A 21,567-nucleotide genomic window follows, 5' to 3' on the forward strand; every position below is an offset into this window, starting at 1 on the left:
CGAAATGTCCATTCCCCTATAAAGAACGTGAGCTTGGAAAAATTAGCCCCCTAAATGCTTTTATGTCAATCTGTAGTAGAATTCACCTACAGTCAGTAGAGAACTCATCTTAGTTATGTAAGACGGTCTCAGATAAAAAAGGGCAGAAAGGCATGTGCCCTAAAGGTACCGGCGTTGCAGGAAGTACCGGCAACGCCAGGGGGGAACAGCATTGCCGTCAACATCTTATGTGCCCTAAGGCACTGGTACTGATATCCACACCCATAGAATAGTACTAACCCCGCCTCTAGTAACGACAATGCCGTCAGTGGCAATAGTGCCCAAGGGGAGCGGAGATAACGGTCAAGGGTTTCCGCAGAAAACACCTTGCCGAAAAAGAGGCAGTGTCGCCGGTGGCGGCGCAGCCGTAAGCAGCGACGTATCGCCAGAACGGGTACTATAGAACAGATTTTGACGTAGGAAAAATCTATTTTTGGGTGTTGAAAGGTGGCGACATAACTTATTCTGGCGCTGCCATAGGCATGTACATCAGATGTACTAGCGTTGCCGGAAGCACCGGCAGCGCCAGGGGTAAAAGCATTGCCGCCAACATCCTATGTGACTTAAGGCGCTGGCACAGTCAACCCCTCCTACAGACTAGGACTAGCCCCGCCGCCAGTAACGGCAACGCCGTCAGGGGCAAAGGTGCCTAGAGTGGCGGAGACAAACGGCAATGGTTCCTGCAGAAGACACCATGCCGTAGCTGAAGGCACCGGCACTGTCGTCAGTCTGATAGCTCACCCCTTAGGGAGAAGCATGCTGACGGCCATGGAAGGTCAGATCCCAGAGGGAACCAACCCCCAAGATTAACAAAAGCAAAAAACACAGCAGCATAATGATAAAATTCATAAGACGCCACGCCGCCGTATGCTGCCCGATCGAGAAATCTCAAGAGGCTAGGAGGTAACAGCAGTACTTGTAAGTTGGCGCACCGACATGATGAGATCACCCTTCGTAAAGGGGAGCTCCAAAAGACTGCGCACTCCTAGCACGAGAGATCACGAGCGAATGAAGAATGGCTAAGCCTAATTGCTCAATGCCACAGGTCAATCGAGAAAACCCAGAGGCTATGATGGAATGGAACACCGACAAGGAGAGATCACCCTTCGCGAAGGGAACTCCAAAAAACTGCACAGTCCTAGCATGGGAGATCAAGAACGTATGTAGCATGGTGGCCCAATGGATTCGCCGACGAGGGCTAATCCAATCACCACCAAGGGCTAGGCTAAGCCTAAAAGGTCAATGCTACAGGTCGATCGAGAAATCCCAGAGGCTAGGATAGAATGGCAGTACAGGAAAGTCGGCAAACCAACAAGAGGAGCTCACCCTTCGTAAAGGGGAGCTCTAAAGGACTGCCCAGTCCTAACATGGGAGATCGTGAACGAATGCAGCATGGCGGACCAACGGATTCGGAAACGAGGGCTAGGCTAAGCCCAGTAGGCCGAAAAAACCTGAGGATCAAAGACAGCAGACATAATAGTCTCGGTAAACTAGTATAACCGAGGAAAAAAACCCTTTAAGAGTAAAAAGACCGCTGCCAACGAGACCAGTAAGAACGACCTGATCGCTATCGGCGAACCCTTCTCTGACAAAACTACCACTCTCTAAACTAGGCTAGCCAGGACCAACACGCATAAAGCTAAAACTACCATGAATCGTAGTAAAAGCAAACACAACACAGAACCCAAGGCATCGCAACACCAAACTAAAGCTAGCTAACGTGACACTATTGAAATAAAACTAAGTGAACATAAAATAGAAAGCGCAGAAACGCACACAAAATGGCGCCCAAAATCTAGCTGGACCCGGAGCGCCCCGCTCCCTCATCGCCATAAAGTCAAATAACCACTCCCCGAAGGGATCAAAAGCAGTTACTGCTAAACCAAACTGTGAAAGAGGAGGTTACTCAACTTTGACGACTAAAGGGAGGCCATCATGCAAGAAAAAAAAACTCCAAAAAGCTGAGAAAAGGTGCTCTTGACAAAGGAACGAACACGTAGGTAAGCTGCGAAAATTGGAACGAGTTTATCAGAGACGAGTAGTACTAGGAAGGGAGAGGATATGTAACGACTCCTCACCTATCCTCCTCCTTAGATTCCTAGACTGGGTTAAGTCTGTTTGGGGTGCAGATATCTATGGTTATCTACGGATACGTTCCTGATTATACACGATATATTAGGATAGTCGTTCCGGGGGTTAGAACCCCGTGATACCTGACGGTAATTCTCTTGTAATATCACTCACAGAGATATTATACAGTAGGAAGCTGCCCGAAGGAACTTCCATCAGGACAACATGGCTCGAGCCCAAAAATACCGTTTATAAAATGCTCTCAATCAAATATATTTTTGTTTTGATCAAAATGCTCTGAATCCTTAAAATATACATTTTTAACTTTTTAGGTCTGTAATGATGTACAGTATAAACATAAGCAACATATGGGAAGTTGTCCGATGACTGTAGGCCTTTCTTCAGGATTTCTCATTTTGATCTTAAGTTAGTATTTGGAGGTCTATAAGCTGAAATGGTTGGGTTGAATTTCAATTACACACTCAACAAACTAGTGTAATTTAATCTTATGACATTACCTAATTCCATTGCTTGTTCAGTTATTAAAGTTAGGATAATCATTCTATACACACACACACTTGAATAATTACAGTTATTTACTATTGTATACACGTTGCAACCTGATGCTCCTCAAAAAACACAGCAATAATTCTGTATTACTATCATATTTGTACAGTACTTAATATAATAACAAAGCATTTAGAACAATACTGGAAATTTTGCTAATATAGTATTATATATACAATGAAGAAAAGGCTATGTCATGTTCTATACAAAATATAGTTATCTTTTAAAAAATCAAGTACAGTACACAAAACATTTGAAAAATCAAAAACATTCTTAACATATTTAGTTTTCTAATGATAAAGCCATGATTAATAAATAAAAGTTCATTGGAGACCTGATCATTACAAGTCTGATATAATTTGCTCTTCTAAATGAAAATGATAAATTATTTCAAGCTGGCCTTAAATGTTAGAGCACTCTGTAGTGATAGAAGTCCATGAGGATTCCACAGAGATTAATTCCAACAGCTAGACTGACAACCAAAAACACCAGCAGTAATGGCAGCGCATATAAAAACATTCGGGGCTGCCTCAAGATTGGCAGAGCTGAAAAAAAAAAAAAGTCAGTTAGCTAAATTTCTGAATCAAAACTTACAGATTAATGAATACTAAAACTGTTTCATTTCAAACCTATTATTTATATATAACCCTCATTCTGACATCAGACAAAGGCAGATGAGCTAAGAGCAACTACTTGAGCATGCATGTTCTCGACTTATTAGTTGGTAGTAATTATCCATCATTGCTTGCATGTCTGTAGTGTTAGCAAAACAGCATTAAAATCTACCCAGATTTTATAGACACATCAGTTTTAATTTGGCTTATTTAATTACATTAATTCAATTAACCTTTCATTTTCTGGCTATTGGTAACAAAATCATTTTTTCAGGATGAAAAGGCTCAGTACTAACCACCATCACTTACTGGTTGTGTCAAGCTAGCTTCCTGTAAGAATCATGGCTTATTTAGCAATGTGTTATTGGATTTTGATTTTATCCTATTTTGGGTTAAACTCTGATCTTTTCTTATTTGGTGATGTGATACACTGTATCCATTATTTCAATACAATATTTTTTAAAAAAATTTTCATATAAATTTTTATGACATGCCAAATAAAGAAAAAAATTGTATGGTAGCCCCCCTTAAAGGGTTTTTAAATATCCTTTTGTTCCTAACATACAAGCCCTTCGCTTTTTATTTTGAACATTAGTTCCAGCATAGTAGGAATATAGCCAAAAACTTTCAATGTGGGGTGTTAACCAATCTCTGCTAGTTAGCGGGGGGCACATCAACCACACCACTCACACATTCACCCAGTGCATTATGTAATTTATGTTTTTAGCTCGTTAGGGTGCTCTCCTGTAAACCCAATTTTACATGGTCGTAAACTCACTTGTTTTTCTTTCTCTATGCAGGTGTGCTTGCTTTTCTGAGGACTTAATATGCGGGTTTGCCCTGGCATAACTGGCCGCTCTTGTGGCACATTAGTCGGCATGGGAGACTGATCCTCATAATCTTCAACCTGTGAGCAGATGATATTCGTGCATTCAGGCCTAGGCCTCTCCCTGTAAAGAAAGAAGCCTAAAAGGGATTCTTCGCATTCTCAGTCTTCTTTGAAGTTGAAGAAATCCCAACTTCTTTCTACGGCCCACCTGTTGAAGCCCATGGGCTTATAGCATCTTGGTTTTCCAACTAGGGTTGTAGCTTAGCTAATAATAATAATAATAATACTCCAAGCGTTAAAAAACAAGCCGCTTTTGCCTTGCTCGCTCCCATCCATGCGTGTGTGGAGCTACTTGTGAGCCCCCTACTGGTTCTCTTACAAGTTCTCTTGTGCCGCTTCTCGTTGCTTGGCTTGTGAACGACCAGCTCCTTTTAAGACGGTGGAGTCATGTGCGTCATCTTGCACTCGCCAACCACTCACAGGCGTGGTAGGCAGGTGAGCTCCTACTGCTGACGAAGGTCAGGTTGCTTCTCTCCCAGCATGCACTTCGGTGCTCTTGCCGAGAGAAGCAGTTGCTTGCAACCAGCACAAGCATTCTCCCTGGAGAGATCCTAGAGCCATCCCTTTGTTCATGGTTTGTAGAGCTTGTTTAGATTGTGAAACAAGCAGCTGTTGATGCTGTTCCAGCACCACCACCAGCAGTCTCTTCTCGACCCATTACTATCTCACGGTGTCTAGATCTCCTGGAAGTTGCAGCCCACCCGTGGATTCTAGGCATAAGAGTACTGCCTCCAGGTATGTTCTTCCTCCTGTGGATCCCCCTTTGCCTATCGGTCGCTTGGCTAGGTACCTAGACTCTAAGGCTTCCTGTGATCAGCATGATCCTGTTTGGGAGACATTGGGTATCATCACAATTAAGCTGGCTAATAAGCGAAGAGACTGAGTCAGGCGACTAATCCTCCATTGAATACCTTGCACCCAAGAACAAGATCTCTGAGGGAGGTCTCATTCATGGTCAACTACCGGTTAACCATGGTGGAGTTAGTTCGAAGTGAACCATCCGCTCTGCCCTGTGGCCCAACCAGCCAGCAGAAGGGGACCCTCAAAAGGAGACTTCCTCTCTTGTTGCCCCAGGAGCTGAAGGACATGAAAACCTCTCCAAAGAACTGGGCTTCGAAGGCTCTTGAGGCCGAGACCAGACGTTGCCCATGACCTCAGATCCTGTTCTTCTGGCCTCGAGTCCCTGTTGGGGTAGCCGATGATGAACCTAACCCAACTCAAGACAGTGTGCTGCCTTTACCAGCTTGCCAAAATACCTCTGCCGCTGTTCAGAGAGTGTCGAACTATTCCTTCATGCAAGTCTTGGCCTGCATAAGGAAATTCAACAGATTGGGCAATCCATCTTACTCTCCTCCCAAAGGGAAGGATACTATCCTTGACTACTTCTGCCAGGCCCCCTCCAACCCCGGGAAGATCAGGATCGAGTTACCCTGGTCTATGATGATGAAGGGACCCAGGAAGAAGGTAATATCCCAGGTCATAGGGCCTGCCAGTTCTTTCGGGCTAACAAGTCATCGCAGTTGATTCATTGCCGTTCGTACGGCAGAGGAAATGCTACGACATCCTTGAGGATGACCCCTCGCCACAGCCACTGGGGCCAGTGGTCTTGGCATTGACACACAATATCACCTTAGGCAGGTTAGCTGCGCAACAGATGACTTTCTCGACTTCAGAAGCTGAGAAAGTGGAGTGGGTTGCAAAGACTTCCTTGCAGGCTGCTTTATGGATCAACTTCTGGTCTGGCTCGATTGGGTAACTGATCGCCAATGAGAACTTGGCCGATCCTGAGCGGAAGACAATGAACACCTTTTTGGTTTTAGGTTTGAGAGCTGTCGAGTTCTTCGCTCACAATATAGCCAACCAGTGGGAGAAATCGATTCCAGAGGTAGGTACCGAAGAGAAGCACTCAAGCTACATAACTCGTCAATGGAGGGTCCTTCCTTACTAAACTTGTAAGACACTGACGCAGTCGCAAAGCACTGGAGGAAGGAAATTCACAACTTCCTCTTTCATAGCGCAGTGACATCTCCCCCTCACTCTTTGGCATCATCCACACCGAGGACATCCCCCGTACATAGGTAGGCACATAGGAAGATGTGAAATGCTTCAAGACAGTCCAGCGCCATGAAGCAAGCTCCTAAGCAGTCCTTTCTGGGCAAGGGTCCTAGGGGAAAAGGAGGGAGAAATGGAAGACGTGGCTGCTCACACTAAGTGGGGGAGGCATTCCTCCTAACCGACCACCGGTGTGAGGATGTCTGAAGTGCAGTTGGTAGAGATGGGAGTTCTTTGGGGTCAAACCTTCAACGGTCTCAGTCCTCTGGTGGGATACCATGTACCGTTCACTCGCTTTCCCCCTCTTTTGACACATCCCACCTCTTTTGACACATCCCAGATGTCGTGTTCATTCATGAAGGGATCAGGGAAGAAACTTGCCCTTCGGGCAGAAGTTCAGACCACGTTGGAAAAGGGCACTCTCCAAGAGATCCTCAACGGGTTCCCAGGCTTCTACGGTCAGCTCTTTCTTGTAGAGAAGTGTCTGGAGACCAGTCATCGATGTCTATGCTCTGAACGAGTTTGCAGAGATTCCGTTCAAGATAGAGACAGTGAAAATGATCAGGCAGGCGGTCAGACCAAAGGACTTCATGATCACACTGGGTCTCAAAGATGAGCACTTCCAAATCCCAATCCATCCTGCATTGAAAAGTACCTATGTTTCATCCTTCACAGCAGAATATACCAGTTCCAGGTGCTGTGCTTTGGCCTTTCCACAGCCCCGCAGGTGTTCACAAGTGTGTTCACCCTAGTATCAACCTGGGAACATTCCAATGGCATTCATGTCCTTTGCTATTTAACTATCCTGACATTTGCTTGATTCTCACAGACTTGGTGGAGACCCTCTCCTACACAGAAAAACTTCTCGCTTTTCATTTCCATCTGGGGATGGTTATAAATGTCGAAGTTCTCTCTCCAACCTTGACAGGAAGTGGTATACCTCGAGATGCAAAAAGACATCTAAAAAGGAAAGGTTTTTCCATCCCAAAGCAGAATAGAGATATTAAAGGAAGTGGCCTGTCCCTGCCTCTTGCAAGACTCACTACAAGCACATCAGTGGCTTCGCCTGTTGGGACAACAGACCTCTCTGGAGCGTCTGGTGCCCAAAGGCTGTCTGGGCATTTGATCTCTCCAGTGCCAATTAAAATCTTTTTGGTCGTAACAGGGATCCTTTGGCTTCCGATAGGATCGTTGCAGAGGAGAAACCCGAGTTGGTTGGTAGCAGAAACCAACCTTCTGTCTCCTCCAGATTTGATGCTCTTCAAAATGCGTCAAAAGTAGGGTGGGGAGGCTCACCTGCTACATCACATGGCCTCTGGGGTATGGACTGATACCAATCAGCAGTGCCATATAAACCTCCTAGAAATGAGAGCACCCTTTCTAGCTCACAAGCACTTCCAAGAGCTCCTTTCAGGTTACTCCGTGGTGCTGATGAGCGACAGCTCAATAGTGGCATACCTAAATGAGCAAGGAGGTACTTTTTCACAGATACTCTGCCAACTAGCCAAGCAAATATTGCTTTGGATGGAAAACAATTCAATTATCCTGTCAGCCAGATTTATTCTAGGCAAGAAAAACATTCTTGTGGACACATTGAGCAGGAAGACTTGGATAGTTGGCTCCGAATAGTCTTTACATCCTCGGACAGCCAACAAACTCCTAATTTTGTGGGGGTTCGCTGATAATAGACCTGTTCATGACGTCTCTCACCCGGAACCTAACAGTGCACTGCTTGCCAGTACCAGATCCTTAGGCATCTCCACAGGATGCCTTCCAATATCCGTAGGACAATCTGGACGTCTATGCGTTTCCCCCTTCTATCTAATGAGAAGACTCCTCAAGATGAGGACATCACAACATCTTTCGATGACCCTAATATCTTCAACGTGGCAAAGAGCAGAATGGTTCCCAGACCTTCTACTTCTGCTGATAGAGGCACTGAGGGAATTTCTGCCCCTTCACAACCTACTCAAACAACCACACGCTGCGATATATCACATCACAGTTGCGTTCCTACAATTTTATGCTTAGAGGTTTCCCCGCATCTCTCATAGAGAGGCTTTTCACATGCAATGGCAAAAAGGATATCTGGATACCTTCGTAACTTGGTTGGTTCGCTCCTTCATTGTGATTGCCAATGAAACTCAAACAAAATGGTTTTTCTCTTTGGTGTCTTCTGGTTGGAAAATATGATATATAATTACCTTTCATTTATTTATTTTGAATTTTTAAGCACACATTAAGAAAAATAAAATTTGTAATAACTTCTTTACATAATCAAACCTAGCTTATAGGCATACCCAGGTGATTCTATGATTAAGCAGGATTTTTATACTACAGATATGAGATGAATTAAAACTTGTCTTCATTTTTTACCTTGTGCAATCTCAAGGTCATTTTATGCACAGATTTATACAATATTAATATTTATTTACTTCTTCACCAAGTTTATTTTCAAACTCAATCATCTGGAAGAAGATAGATGATAAAGAGATGTTGTTGTTGATATGCACAATGGTAAGTATAGGAAAATGATATCTGATGTTCCTCAGGGTAATGTTCTTGGCCCATTACTTTTTGTACTAAACAGATTTATGTAGTTTGGCCTTGAAAACAAGCCTGTTTCTTATGTAGATAATGCTACACTCTTTGCATCAATTCCATCTCTTAAATGCAGATCTGGGGATGTTGAATCCTTTAACAGAGGTCGAGCCAAAAATTAGTGCATGGAGCACATTATGAGGTATGAAGCTGAACTCCCAACAAACTGCTTGAAATATTAGAAAATGACGAAATAAAAAGAATGACTGGATAGGGCTCATCAGGCAACTAACCACATAGGTTTAGTTTAAAGGTTTAAAACTGCTCATGAATGGCAGAGGTAAGGGACAGTGACATTACCCTAGCAAGCAAGACAAGAAAATGCCCCAGAGACTGAACATATATGATCAGCGCCCATATCCCCTCTCCACCCAAGCTAGGACCAGGGAGGGCTAGGTAATGGTTTCTGATGACTAAGCAGGTAGGCCTATAGGCTTCCCAAAACCCCTATCCTTAGCTCATAAGGATGGTGAGGTTGCAGAAACAGTGGGGAAAAAAAAAAAAAAGTTGAACCCCCAAAAAACTCAAAATATTATTGTAAGTAGGTCGAGGCCATTGGGTCCTCAACAACTGGATCTCTGCATTGATAATGTTTCTTTAACTATATAGAACTGTTTTAAAATTTTAGGTGTGATTCTTGATTGCAAAATCAAAAATTTTAAGTAATTTTTATTTTTCCTAACATACTTACCGAGAACTACTTTCTTAGGAGTTACCTGTAATCTCCTCTCAACCGACCAGAGTTTTGTGTAGTATACCCTACCTCCGTTTTCTGTGGAGGACTAACCCAGGAGTAAGGAGAACGTGCTCTGAGGGTAGACCTGAGCTAGGTCGGCGTTAGCTTGGGTCCCGCTAGTCAGTAAGTTCCTCGGATGGTGCAAAAAGTCCCTGCAAGGGCAGAAAGGCACTCGGGGAAGGTAGGGAGGGCCATTACCCGAAAGTAGTACTCGGAAGTATGTTAGGAAAAATAAAAATTACTTAAAATTTTTGATTTGTTCCAACACAGATACTTACCTCGAACTACTTTCTTAGGAGACTTACACTTTAGGAGGTGGGAGTGGCTTCCTGACCTTCAGACCCAGCTAAGCGGACGACAAGTAACCTAGATATGAACTAGGCTCTATAAAATAAAAACTGGAAAAGGAACGGTAGGGCAAAGTACACAAAGAGCTCACGTTAGTGTCTAAGTACTCACTCTTATATTTCCTGATGCTGAGTCCAGTGACAAAGTTGCAGAGACGTGTTCTTCATTGGTTACATATGTGTGGTTATCTCCGGTAGGGATAGGAAAAACGGGGATTAGGGAGAAAAGGAACGAACCTGTGTCTCCTGGTTTCGCTATCCACGATTGCACCTGGGGTTTCACCGTTAAATCGCTTGGAGCGCGGAGATGACTGTCCCAATGGAGAACCCGTCCAAAGACCTCCTTGAGTAATCCTTGAGATAATGGGCAGCAAAGGTCGACTGGTTCGACCAGGTGCCCGCCCGAAGGATCTGGCCCACTGCCATGTTCTTCTCAAAGGCTAAAGAAGTGCTTAGGCCTCTAATGTCATGGGGTTTAGGAGTACCTGGCAGGGCCAGTCCCTCCTCCTTATAGGCCCTGGCAATAACTTGTCTCAACCAAAAGGAGATGGTATTCTTCGATACCTGCTTCTTCGTAACACCTGTGGAGACGAAAAGACTCTTGATACTCGGCCGGAGATGTGCAGTCCTCTCAAGGTACTTCCTAACGGCACGGACGGGGCACAACCTCAAATCCTCTGGATTCCCAGTCTTAGGAATGGCTGGCATTGAGAACCCCTCGAACTTAGGATCCCAGACTGCTGGATTCTGGGTTTTTGCCACGAAAGAAGGCAAAAGGCCAACAAAAAGACCGTCTTGAGAGTGAGATCCCTGTCTACAATATCTTTCATCGGTTCGAACGGGGGGCTACTTAACATCTTCAGAACCCTAGCCAAGTCCCACTGAGGCACCCTGACGGTTTGAGGAGGGCAGGTTTGTTCAAAGCTCCTGATAAGCATAGAGATGTGTCTAGAGGAGCTCAGGTCGATGCCCTTCAGAAGGAAGACTTGACCCAAGGCTGCACGTACTCCTTTTATAGCTGGGATTGACATCCCCACCTCGTCTCTGAGATATACTAGAAAGTCTGTGATATCTGGGACTGAGGCTTTAAGGGGCTTGATGTTCTTTGAAGCACACCACTTCGTAAAAGAGGCCCATTTTGCTTGGTAGACCGCTGCCGAAGACCTTCTCAGATAACGCGACATCTTTTCTGCAGTTCCTGACGAATATCCTTCCTTCCTCAGGAGTCGCTCGATAGTCTCCAGGCGTGAAGGTGTAGAGACTGTGGGTTGTCGTGGAACCTGAGAAAGTGTGGTTGTTGTAGAAGATCTGGCCTGTCGGGGAGTGGCCATGGAGGAAGGCATGCCAGGTCTTTTAGATCCGTGAACCACTCTCTCTCCGGCCACCAGGGCGCTACCAAAGTCATCCTTAAGTTTCTGGCAGCCCTTACTCTGTTGAGCACTTGCCTGATCAACGTGAAGGGGGGAAAAGCGTACACGTCGAGGTTGTCCCATTTGTGCTGAAAGGCATCCTCCAAGGCTGCCTTTGGGTCTGGGACAGGAGAACAAAACATGGGGAGTTGTGCGTTCAGTCTGGTTGCAAAGAGGTCCATCACTGGGGCACCCCATCTTTGAATGATGAGCCTGGCTACTTCTGGGAGGAGGAACCACTCTGTTCCCACTATCTGACCCATCCTGCTGAGACCGTCGGCTAGGACGTTCTTCTTTCCAGGGATGAACCTTGCCGATAACACTATCTGGTTCGACTCCGCCCAATCCAGGATCTCTAGGGCGAGATCGCTCAACCCCCTGACTTGAGGCCTCCTTGCTTCTTTATGTACGCGACTACTGTGGCGATGTCGCACATCAACGCCACAGTGTTTCCCCTTATTAGTTCGATGAACTGAAGACAAGCTTTTTGGACTGCCTTCAACTCCAGGACATTGATGTGTAGGCCTTTCTCTACGGCCGTCCAGGTTCCTCTCGCAGTCTCGTTGAGATGTGCTCCCCATCCCTCGTTGGAGGCGTCTGTGAATTGGAGCATCTCGGGAGGCTCGGTCGCGAAGGGCATCCCCTTGAGCGTATTCGACCGGCACTGCCACCACTCCAGGGAGGGTATTGTGTCTGGCAGAACTGGGATTAATTTTTGGGGCGAGTCCAGTTGGTTCCAGCAACTCTTCAGGTTCCATTGGATGCCCCTGAGCCTGAGCCTCCCCTGGGGAACCAGTTTCTCCAATGACACCAGATGACCTATTAGCCTTTGCCAGTCCTTGGCCCTCCTGGGTTGCCCCAAAAGGAAAGGCAGAAGGATCTTTATTAGGTTGCTCACCCGTTCCTCTGATGGAAAGGCCTTCACTAGTCGGGAATCCAGTGTCATCCCCAAGTAGGTCATCCTGGTGGAGGGAGACAGGTTCGATTTTTCTGGGTTGATCATGATACCCAGATCCTTGCAAAATTGAAGAAGCTTTACACCTTGCTCCCTCAAAACGTCCTCTGAGGAGGAAAGGAGCAACCAGTCGTCCAGGTACTGGGCCCACACCGAGACTGTCGTGAAGACTCTCGTGAATACCTGGGGAGCTGTTGACAACCCGAAGCAGAGGGTCTTGAATTGCAGGATCTGGGCACCCCATTTCACTCCGAGAAACTTTCAGCTTGAGGGGAGGACCGGGATTTGAAAGTATGCGTCCTTGAGGTCTATGGTTATCATGTAGTCTTTCTCCCTCAAGGACTGCAAGACCGACTTCGGAGTGTCCATTTTGAAATCCGTCTTGCAAACAAACTTGTTGAAAGCTGACAGGTCTATCACCGGTCTCCATCCCCCCGTCGCCTTTTCTACCAGGAATAGTCGGCTGTAGAAACCCGGTCCCGGATGTAGGACCTCTTCCAAGGCACCCTTCTCCAACATATTGGACACCTCTTCTTGAAGGGCCGCCCTCTTCAACGGGCCCTTGGGTGCCAGCCACTTCGTCAGGCTGGCCGGAATATAGGGTGGAGGTTCCGTTAAGGACGGGAGCCTGTACCCTTCCTTCAGTACGGATAATGTCCAGGGTTCCGCTCCGTGAGCCCTCCATGCTTGCCACTGTCGTCTGAGGCATCCCCCAACCTGAGGCTTGGGCAGGAGTAGGGGGCCTCCCACTCTACCTCCTCCTGGAGGCGCGGCCTGAACGGCCTCTCCTGGAAGCCGAATAAGCTGTTCTAAAAGAGGCAGACGCTGCTGGAGCTCCTCTACGGGGGGGCTGTGGTGCTGAAGCCCACGAGGAAGAAGGGGCGTCTCTCCTCGTCAGTCTAGGGGACCTGAGAAGTAGAGGGCCCATCTGATGCTGACCTCTTGTAGGCGGGCCTCCTTACCGGTTGAGGTCTGGGAGCGCCCACTTCCTTCCATTTAGCTACCTTCTCCATTATCTCCTCCAGCTGTTTCAAGGGGAACAAGGAGTCACCCCACACAGGAAGGCTCCTCTTAGCCCTCGCCTCCCTGTCCGGGATCTTCCGGGAAAGCTTCGCCAGGATAGTATCCCTCTTGTGCAGAACCCGGTTCGCTGAAAGGGCAAGGGACTGATATGTAAGGAACTTCAGAGTCTTGCCCCCTGAGATGATAAGCTCCTTCAGTAGGTTCTGTTGCTCCGGGTCCGTTAAGTCATAGGTGGCCTGTACCCCTACCAGCGTGGAGGCCCACCAGTCCAACCAAGAGGAGACGTGCACCAAGTCTTTCGACATCTCCTCCATCATCGCTGCCTCCGACTGTGAAAAGCAAATCGGGGCCGAGGAGGCTCTGTCTTCCGGGGCACCCTGTCCCAGAACTTCGAGGGAAGGCTCCACTTTGCAGGCTCCCGGTCGCTGCCCTTCTGGCACATAAAACCTACTCTGGGACCTGAGTCCCTGTAGTAACTTCGAGGAGCTCTGTGTTTTGGGAGCTTCGGCATTGCCTGCCACAACCTTATCAACGTGAGCCCGTCCCAGGACAAGATCCCTGGCCACAGGCAGGGCCAGGGAGGTTTTCTGCTGGACGGGTGCCTCCATCAACCGACTCAGGCTGGACCTCCAGAAGTCCTCGTCGGTTGGAACAGGTTCCTCAATCCGATGATGCCTTCGTATCAGGCCTATTACTTTCCGATACGCCGAGTCCTCGGTTGGGGAACCTTCTCTGCTGTCAGCCGTACCTTCCGCCTGATCCCGAGGAGCCGGGTCACCGGGCACTCCTACCGGGCGCTTTGGCTCTGGATCCACAGGCACTCCCCTGCGGTGGTAGCGGTCTGCCCCGACGGGAACCTCCGCACCAGGGTTGGGGGCCGGGACGGGAATCGCCGTGCCGGCGAGAACTACCGTCCGTGTAATCTCTCTGGAGGACGAAGACGCGGTTCCCGTGGGCTGACCCGACGGAGGAAACCGTTCCTTCAAGTCCAAGGGCCGAGCCAGCTGTGCTGACTCGCCCAGGCTGCCCGTACGGAAGCACGGTTCCCCCCGCTGGGCGGGGTGAGCCGGGAGCTTCGCGGTCTTACGCCTGCCTGAAGAGGCCTTCTCGCATTGCTCCCTGCGAGGGTCATATTTGCGGCTGGACGATGGCCTTCGCGGCGAATAATCCCAGGACCGTCGGTCAGGGGAACGCTGCAAATCACTTCTTCGGGGAACGAAGACCCAATCACCATCGGGAGACCTACTCTTCCTGTACTTCCTCCGTGGTGACCGGGATCGTTTCCTACTGTATCTCGAGTGGGACCTTGAGCGGGAACGCCTGCTCCTGGACCGCTCCCTCCGTCGTCGGCGCCTCCTCCTCGCTTCCCCTTCTGAAGAGATCGAAGAACCTCCATCTGAAGAGCCCGACGATACTGTACAACCCGATCGACGGGCGGGAGCGGGGGCCACGGAGGTCTTCGCGACGTGCTGAGTTCCAGAGGTCGAGGGTTGTAGGAAAGAATCCGGAACCGCCGTCAAAGGAGCTGGAAAGGAGGTTGGCCGCACTACACTAGGGAACCAGGTATCCAGGCCCTCTTCCATCCGTATTGGGGACCTACCTGGCGTTTTAGGGAGCCTCCACCCGAAGGGCTCACTTACCGTAGCGTCCAACTTCTCCTGGGCGTCACCAGCCGTTGAAGTACCTGAAAAACAGGCCCATGAAGCGGGCGAAGAGACAGGCACAGCGTTACTACTCCACATGGGGTCGTCGGAGGAGACGTGCCCCCCAAGCACAAGGGCAGAGTCTCCAGAACCCCCAGACACAGCACTATCAGGCTCCCCACTAGCCTGATTAGGCCCAGCAACCCCCACATCATATACATTAGACTCCTGGGGAAGGCCCTCGGCACTTTCCCCGCAACGGACTTACCTCGTCCCCTACTCTGGGTAGGGGAAGGCGATACAGAAGCCCGTTGGACCATCCACTTGGCGACGGTAACGGCGAAGAGATGCTAGACTTCCTGGGCGAACATTTCGATGACTTCTTTTTAGTGCCATAACGCACCCACTGGATCTCATTCCAGCTAACACACTCATCGCACGTATCCGACGGCGAGCACACTCTGCCTCTACAGGAAGAGCAAAGGGGATGAGAGTCCACTTCGGGCTTGGAAAGGAACGCTCCACACGACTTTCCGGCTCTAGGCCCAGGACAACGGCGGATCTGCTCCATCACACACAACCACAAGACACAGGTACGAAGGGAATAATCAAGGAGTTCACTTGGGAAACACAAGGAAAGGTAGTAAACACGCGAGAACACAAGGGAAAAGCACAGAGATACCACGCGGCAACCACGTGGGACACGCGAGTCGGGACACAAAGGGTCGTAAGAGAATGAGAGCGGCGTGATGATATCACGACGCGACCAGAGAACTTACTGACTAGCGGAACCAAGCTAACGCCGACCTAGCTCAGGTCTACCCTCAGGGCACGTTCTCCTTACTCCTGGGTTAGTCCTCCACAGAAAACGGAGGTAGAGTATACTACACAAAACTCTGGTCGGTTGAGAGGAGATTACAGGTAACTCCTAAGAAAGTAGTTCGAGGTAAGTATCTGTGTTGGAAAATCTATTTTTCTAAAGCATAATCATTGTTTCTTCTTTAATTGCACAAAAAACTGGCTTACTGATTTAGTCTTAGAAAATTTTGGTGATCAATCTATTCTGAAAAAACATTCTAATTCATTCATTCTATCTTGTTTTGGTTATTTTTCTCCTGTCTGGTCTTCAGCTGTTGTGTATCGTTTTAATTTGTTGGACAAAAACCTGTGGTCTATTAAATTTTTCATTCTTGATCTGGATATTAATCTCTCGAACTGTCGTTCAATTAGTTCTTGATGTATGTTGCATAAGAATTTTTCCTAATTCTGACCATCCTTTGCATTCAGATCTTCCCAGACTGTACCATCCTGTACTTAGTACTAGGTATGCCGTTAATTCTAAGTCTTGCCCTTTCCATCATAGGGCTCAACACTACACAGTACTCTAGAAGTTTTATTCCAGCTGTGACTACATTGATGATCTTCCTGATCAGGTAATTGAACCAGTGGAACTTTGGAAGTTCATGTACCAATGTTATGTTGAAAAGGCTGACTTAAGGTTCTCTTCATAGTTTACATAAGAGATATATTTTAACTTTGTTACTGATCTTGAGAATGTTTTTATTTTTTATTCATTACATCTCATAGCTTATTTCCTAATTTCCTTTCCTCACTGGGTTATTTTTTCCGGTAGGATCCCTTGGGGTTATAGCATCCTGCTATTACAACTGGGGCTGTAGCTTAAGCTAGTAATAATAATAATACAATATGTTTTATGAACAAATCTGCATAACCTACCATTCTGTATCAGCTATAACTACAAATTGAATGGCTCTAGCAGATAAATCCTAAGATATTAGTCATTCAATGCAATGACTACTTATATCACTTAATTAGGGGTTAATCGCCAGTGTCAGTGAGCCCAAAGTAATGCAGAGCTTGTGTAGTAAATATTCATATAGCCTAGTCAATAAAACCCCTTGTTAATTGATATACTGTACATTGTTTACCCTGAGACTAACAGAATCTACAGTTAATAAAGTCCATATTTAATTATCAAAACATGTTGAAAAAATGGGCAGAATCATAATTCAACAGATATAAGAATCTAATTTCAAAATTTTTATAGGACTAGTATACTGTTGCAAACATCAACTTGAACTGTAATTTTATACAATACTGTATAGTAAAATCATGAAATACTGAGTAGGAAGAGGTCTAGGCTTCAAAAAATAGAACCTACTGGAAAATTTTAGATTCAATATCACTTTGTTTCTTACTTGAACAGCCAATGATGTTGTATGTATAAATTGCAATATTGTATGATGTTTGATAGCATTAAAATTTCTTGTTTGAAAATCTTAAATATAAAGATAGTGCTGTAGTTACTTACCACTATAGCCTAGGAATGTTATGTAGATATAATAGCCAATGGCCAAGACCCACAATAAATTTCCGAAGAGTCTTGATACAAACCAGTCTTGACTGATAAAAACTGAAAGTAGAAAAAAATTGATATAATTTTATGTAAATATACAAGAGATGTTATCGCAATAATAATACTCTATTTTTCAAAGATCCTTACAGATAATTGTTGATTTAGGACCTATGCGACTTATGACTGATCGACTTTACAATCACTACAGCGACATCACAAATTTGTCAGAAATAGTATACGAATGGGACAAATGTATTCTTAGAAACATATTTTCCTTTATAATAATGAACTAATTTCTCTTGGTTAGTAATTTGTTTTATTGATAATACTGTATACAGTACTCATTTCTGAATAAAAAATAAAAGTCTTAATGTCCGTTGAATTCATGTCATATGTCTGTTGACGTCATATTTCTAGCGGAAAGCAAATAGGCAAATTGAGCGATTTCCTTTCAATAGGTTACCCATTAATATTGTTATTCCCATTATCTAAATATCGAGTAATGATACCAAGTATTTCACGGGTCTGTATTAGTTGTTATGATCACTACTCACCGTAAATTTGACTCTACTCTAGTTTTTATTTAATTTGTTTCATCACTGATAATAGATCAATATTTATCTAATGATAGTGCACTAATAGGACAAATATTTTCATATAAATATATTTTCTTTTACATTACAGAAATTACCCTAAATACTTTTGCTTGGTAAGTTAGTATTTTCTTCTATTGATAATCAGTAATGCCTTGACACAGGAGCACGATGCTTTCCAGGACCAAGCTTGTATGTCAATTTGCTCATGCCTCAAGTCCTCAAGTCAGTTTTTCCAATATAGAATAGCTGAAGAAAATTGAATCCATTCCCACCCTCATAAAAACACACAAATCAATTGTATAACAATGAAAAAAAACATGTTTTTAATTGCTATAATACTTTACATACACTCACAAAGGAAATTGCAACGCCAATGGCCAACTCTTACTGGGTCTGTGTGCAGAACACCAACTTGTGGTAACCAACACCATCTTCCAGTTACCAAAGCGACAAAAGACCACATGGAGACACCCACGGTCTAAACACTGGCACACCCTGGACTACGTCCTGACCAGAGCCAGAGACCGAGGAGACGTCCGCATCACCCGATCCATGCCCGGAGCGGACGACTGCTGGACGGACCACAGACTCCTCATCTCCCGACTCTCCGTGACGACCCTACGACCACCCAGAAGGGCACCTGACAGCGTACTACACCAACGCTTTGATTGTAGTAAGCTCCGCAACCCACAGGTGGCACAGAACTACAAGGAGGCCTGCGAACAATACCTCGCAGACCCTGTGGGTCAGGCCACTGTCGAGCACCACTGGACCACCCTCAGAAACGCCATGGCCCATGCCGCGGAGGAAACACTAGGCTACACCACCAAGAAACGGCAGGATTGGTTTGATGAGAATGATGCTACCATCTCTCTTCTCATTGAAACCAAACGACAAGCACGCCTGACTTTGGAAAACCAACCAACAGCAGCTAACAAATGTGCTCACAAGGTAGCTGAAGCTGGTTGCCAAAGAGGTATCCGTGAAGCCCAGAACACCTGGTGGCAAAGAAAAGCTGCAGAAATACAGAGTTTCGCTGACCAACGTGACCTGCGCAGCTTCTATGCAGCAACAAAAGAAATATTCGGTCCCACACGGTCATCAGTGGGCAGCCTGAAGGACACGGATGGGGCCACGACCATCACCGACAGCGAGGGCATCCTGGCCAGGTGGAGGTCTCACTTTGAGAACCTCCTCAATGACCAAGCAGACACCCCAGACGATCTCCTGCGAATGACCCCGCAGCATCCCGTCCGTCACTGGATGGCACTACCACCCTCCATCCATGACTTCAACAAGGCCCTGCAGCGCATGAAGCCCGGCAAAGCCCCAGGGCCAGACAACATCCCGTTGGAGCTCCTCACTCACGGTGGCCCCGGCTTGAGGAACCGTTTGATGCTCCTTATACTGAAAATATGGGAGACCAAGACCCCCCCCAGTGACTTCCGCGATGCAAACATCATTACCATCTTCAAGAAGGGAGACAGGGAGAACTGTAACAACTACCGGGGAATATCACTACTAAGCATCGCGAGTAAGATTTTCGCTCGGATTCTCCTTGACCGCCTCCTTATTCTCGCAGAAGACGTCCTGCCAGAGTCCCAGTGCGGCTTTCGACCTTCCCGCGGGACCATAGACATGATCTTCTGTGCGCGACAACTACAAGAGAAGAGCCTCGAACAACAACAGCCCATAATGTTCATCTTCTGGGATTTGAAAAAGGCCTTCGACAAAGTACCTCGACCTGCCATGTGGGCTGTCCTCAAAAGATATGGCTGCCCACCCGATTTTGTCAAGCTGGTGCGTGCCCTCCATGACGGAATGGTTGGGAGAGTCTGCCACCAAAACTCTCTTTCAGACCCATTCCCCATCAACGGCAGCCTGAAGCAGGGCTGTGTTCTGGCCCCGACGTGTTTCTCGCTATACACCGCAGCAATGCTCAACGAGATTCCCCCAGACACACCCTCAGTCGACCTACGTTTCCGCATGGATGGAGGCGCTTTCAACCTCGCTAGACTCCGCGCCAGAACCAAGACCACCTTGTGTGCTGTGCGAGAACTGCAGTATGCTGACGACAATGCCACCCCAGGTCAGACGGCAGAGGACCTGCAGTCGTTAGCTGATGCATACAACTCTGCCTACGAACGTTTTGGGATGCAAGTCAACTCAGACAAAACCAAGACCCTCGTCCAACATCCACCAGGACTGATGCTCCCCAACTTCAATACCACAGTGAATGACCAACCATTAGAACAGGTGGACCAGTTCTCCTACCTAGGGAGCATCCTAACATCAGCTCCCACAAGCAAAAAGGACGTGGAGAACAGGATCAGGGCAGCCCACTCCGCCTTTGGCCGACTCAACTGCCGCGTATTTAACAACCACGCACTGACAATGACCACCAAAATAATGGTGTTCAGGGCAGTAGTCCTCTCCACGCTCCTGTATGCATGTGAAACATGGACGCTATATAAAAACGATATTAAAATCCTAGAACGCTTCCAACAAATGAAACTGAGACAGATCTTGAAAATCCCCTGGGAGAGCCACACCACCAACATTGAAGTCTTAGAACGTGCCTCGCTGACCAGCGTGGAGGCCACCATCATCCACCACCGCCTCCGCTGGATAGGACACGTTCATAGGATGGATCCATCTAGGCTCCCAAAGAAAATATTCTACGGAGAACTGACCCAGGGCACCAGACCACGAGGAGCCCCGAAAATGCGCTATAAAGATCAACTAAAGCGCACCCTGGCTCTAACTGACATCGATCCTTCCTCATGGGAAGAAACAGCCAGGGACAGGAAAACCTGGAGGAGTACAGTACACCATGGCACCGTGGACTTCGAGGAGAGGAGGAGACAAAATGAGGAGGCTAGGAGGAGAAGAAGGAGAGAGCGATTAGAACAGCCCCGCCCACCACCTACCCTCCCTTGTGAACACTGTCCGCGACTCTTCCACCACAGACTAGGACTTAACAGCCACATCAGGCATAAGCACCCACCCCACAGATAGGAGGCTGATGGCTAAAGACAGAACCCAATACTCGGACACGAGTGGGCGCCGACGACGACACTCACAAAATTACATAAATGATTGGTGGACTGTGATCTGCAATAAAATAGGGCTTTATTATGGAGTTCTTACCTTCGAGACACTGTAGTGGCTAACAGTGGCGTGTGCAGAGGGAGGAAGGGAAGGAGAGAATTGGACGGTACACGTACGGTATTTACCATGTTCCTTACTCTACTTTTTTGGGCTCAGGCCATGTTGTCCTGATGGAAGGTTCCTATAAGTAGCTTCCTAGGGTATATTTGACTACAGTGATATTCCCAGAGAATTTACCTTTACGTCTCCAGAATTCTAACTCCTGGCGCGAGTATCCTTAGAATTTCTCTTAAGGATATCGCATAAATCAGGGGACGTATATCTTCGATACGGCACATAGCAATCTTCACCCCGAATAGCATTTTCGCTTCGAGGGGGAAAGTGGCAAAATTTTGAAGGGGCGCTGGTATCAGTTCTCCGACTTCTGTGAACTAAATTTGGCCCTCATCTCTGGAAAGGGCCACTATTCACTAACTCTGGCCCCCGAGGCTATAGCAAACAAGAATATAACTTTCTGGGTTAAATCTTTCAGAGAGCA

General features: G+C 46.9%; 1 protein-coding gene across 5 annotated transcripts in view; it reads right to left on the reverse strand.

Annotated features, from left to right (window-relative positions):
- Positions 1-2,595: 2,595 nt before the first annotated feature.
- Unc50 (Unc50 RNA binding protein) overlaps positions 2,596-21,567 on the reverse strand; it is a 218,876-nt gene continuing 199,904 nt past the window's right edge. For all 5 annotated transcript variants that reach the window (XM_068392189.1, XM_068392192.1, XM_068392191.1 and 2 more), the window contains exons 7-8: positions 17,278-17,379; positions 2,596-3,221 (exon numbers count right to left, since the gene is read on the reverse strand). In XM_068392189.1, coding sequence (XP_068248290.1) covers positions 3,085-3,221; positions 17,278-17,379 — 239 coding nt within the window. In that variant the 3' untranslated portion in view covers positions 2,596-3,084. The remainder of the gene's footprint in view (positions 3,222-17,277; positions 17,380-21,567) is intronic.

This window comes from Palaemon carinicauda, chromosome 18 (assembly GCF_036898095.1).
Source record: "Palaemon carinicauda isolate YSFRI2023 chromosome 18, ASM3689809v2, whole genome shotgun sequence".
NCBI lineage: Eukaryota > Metazoa > Arthropoda > Malacostraca > Decapoda > Palaemonidae > Palaemon > Palaemon carinicauda.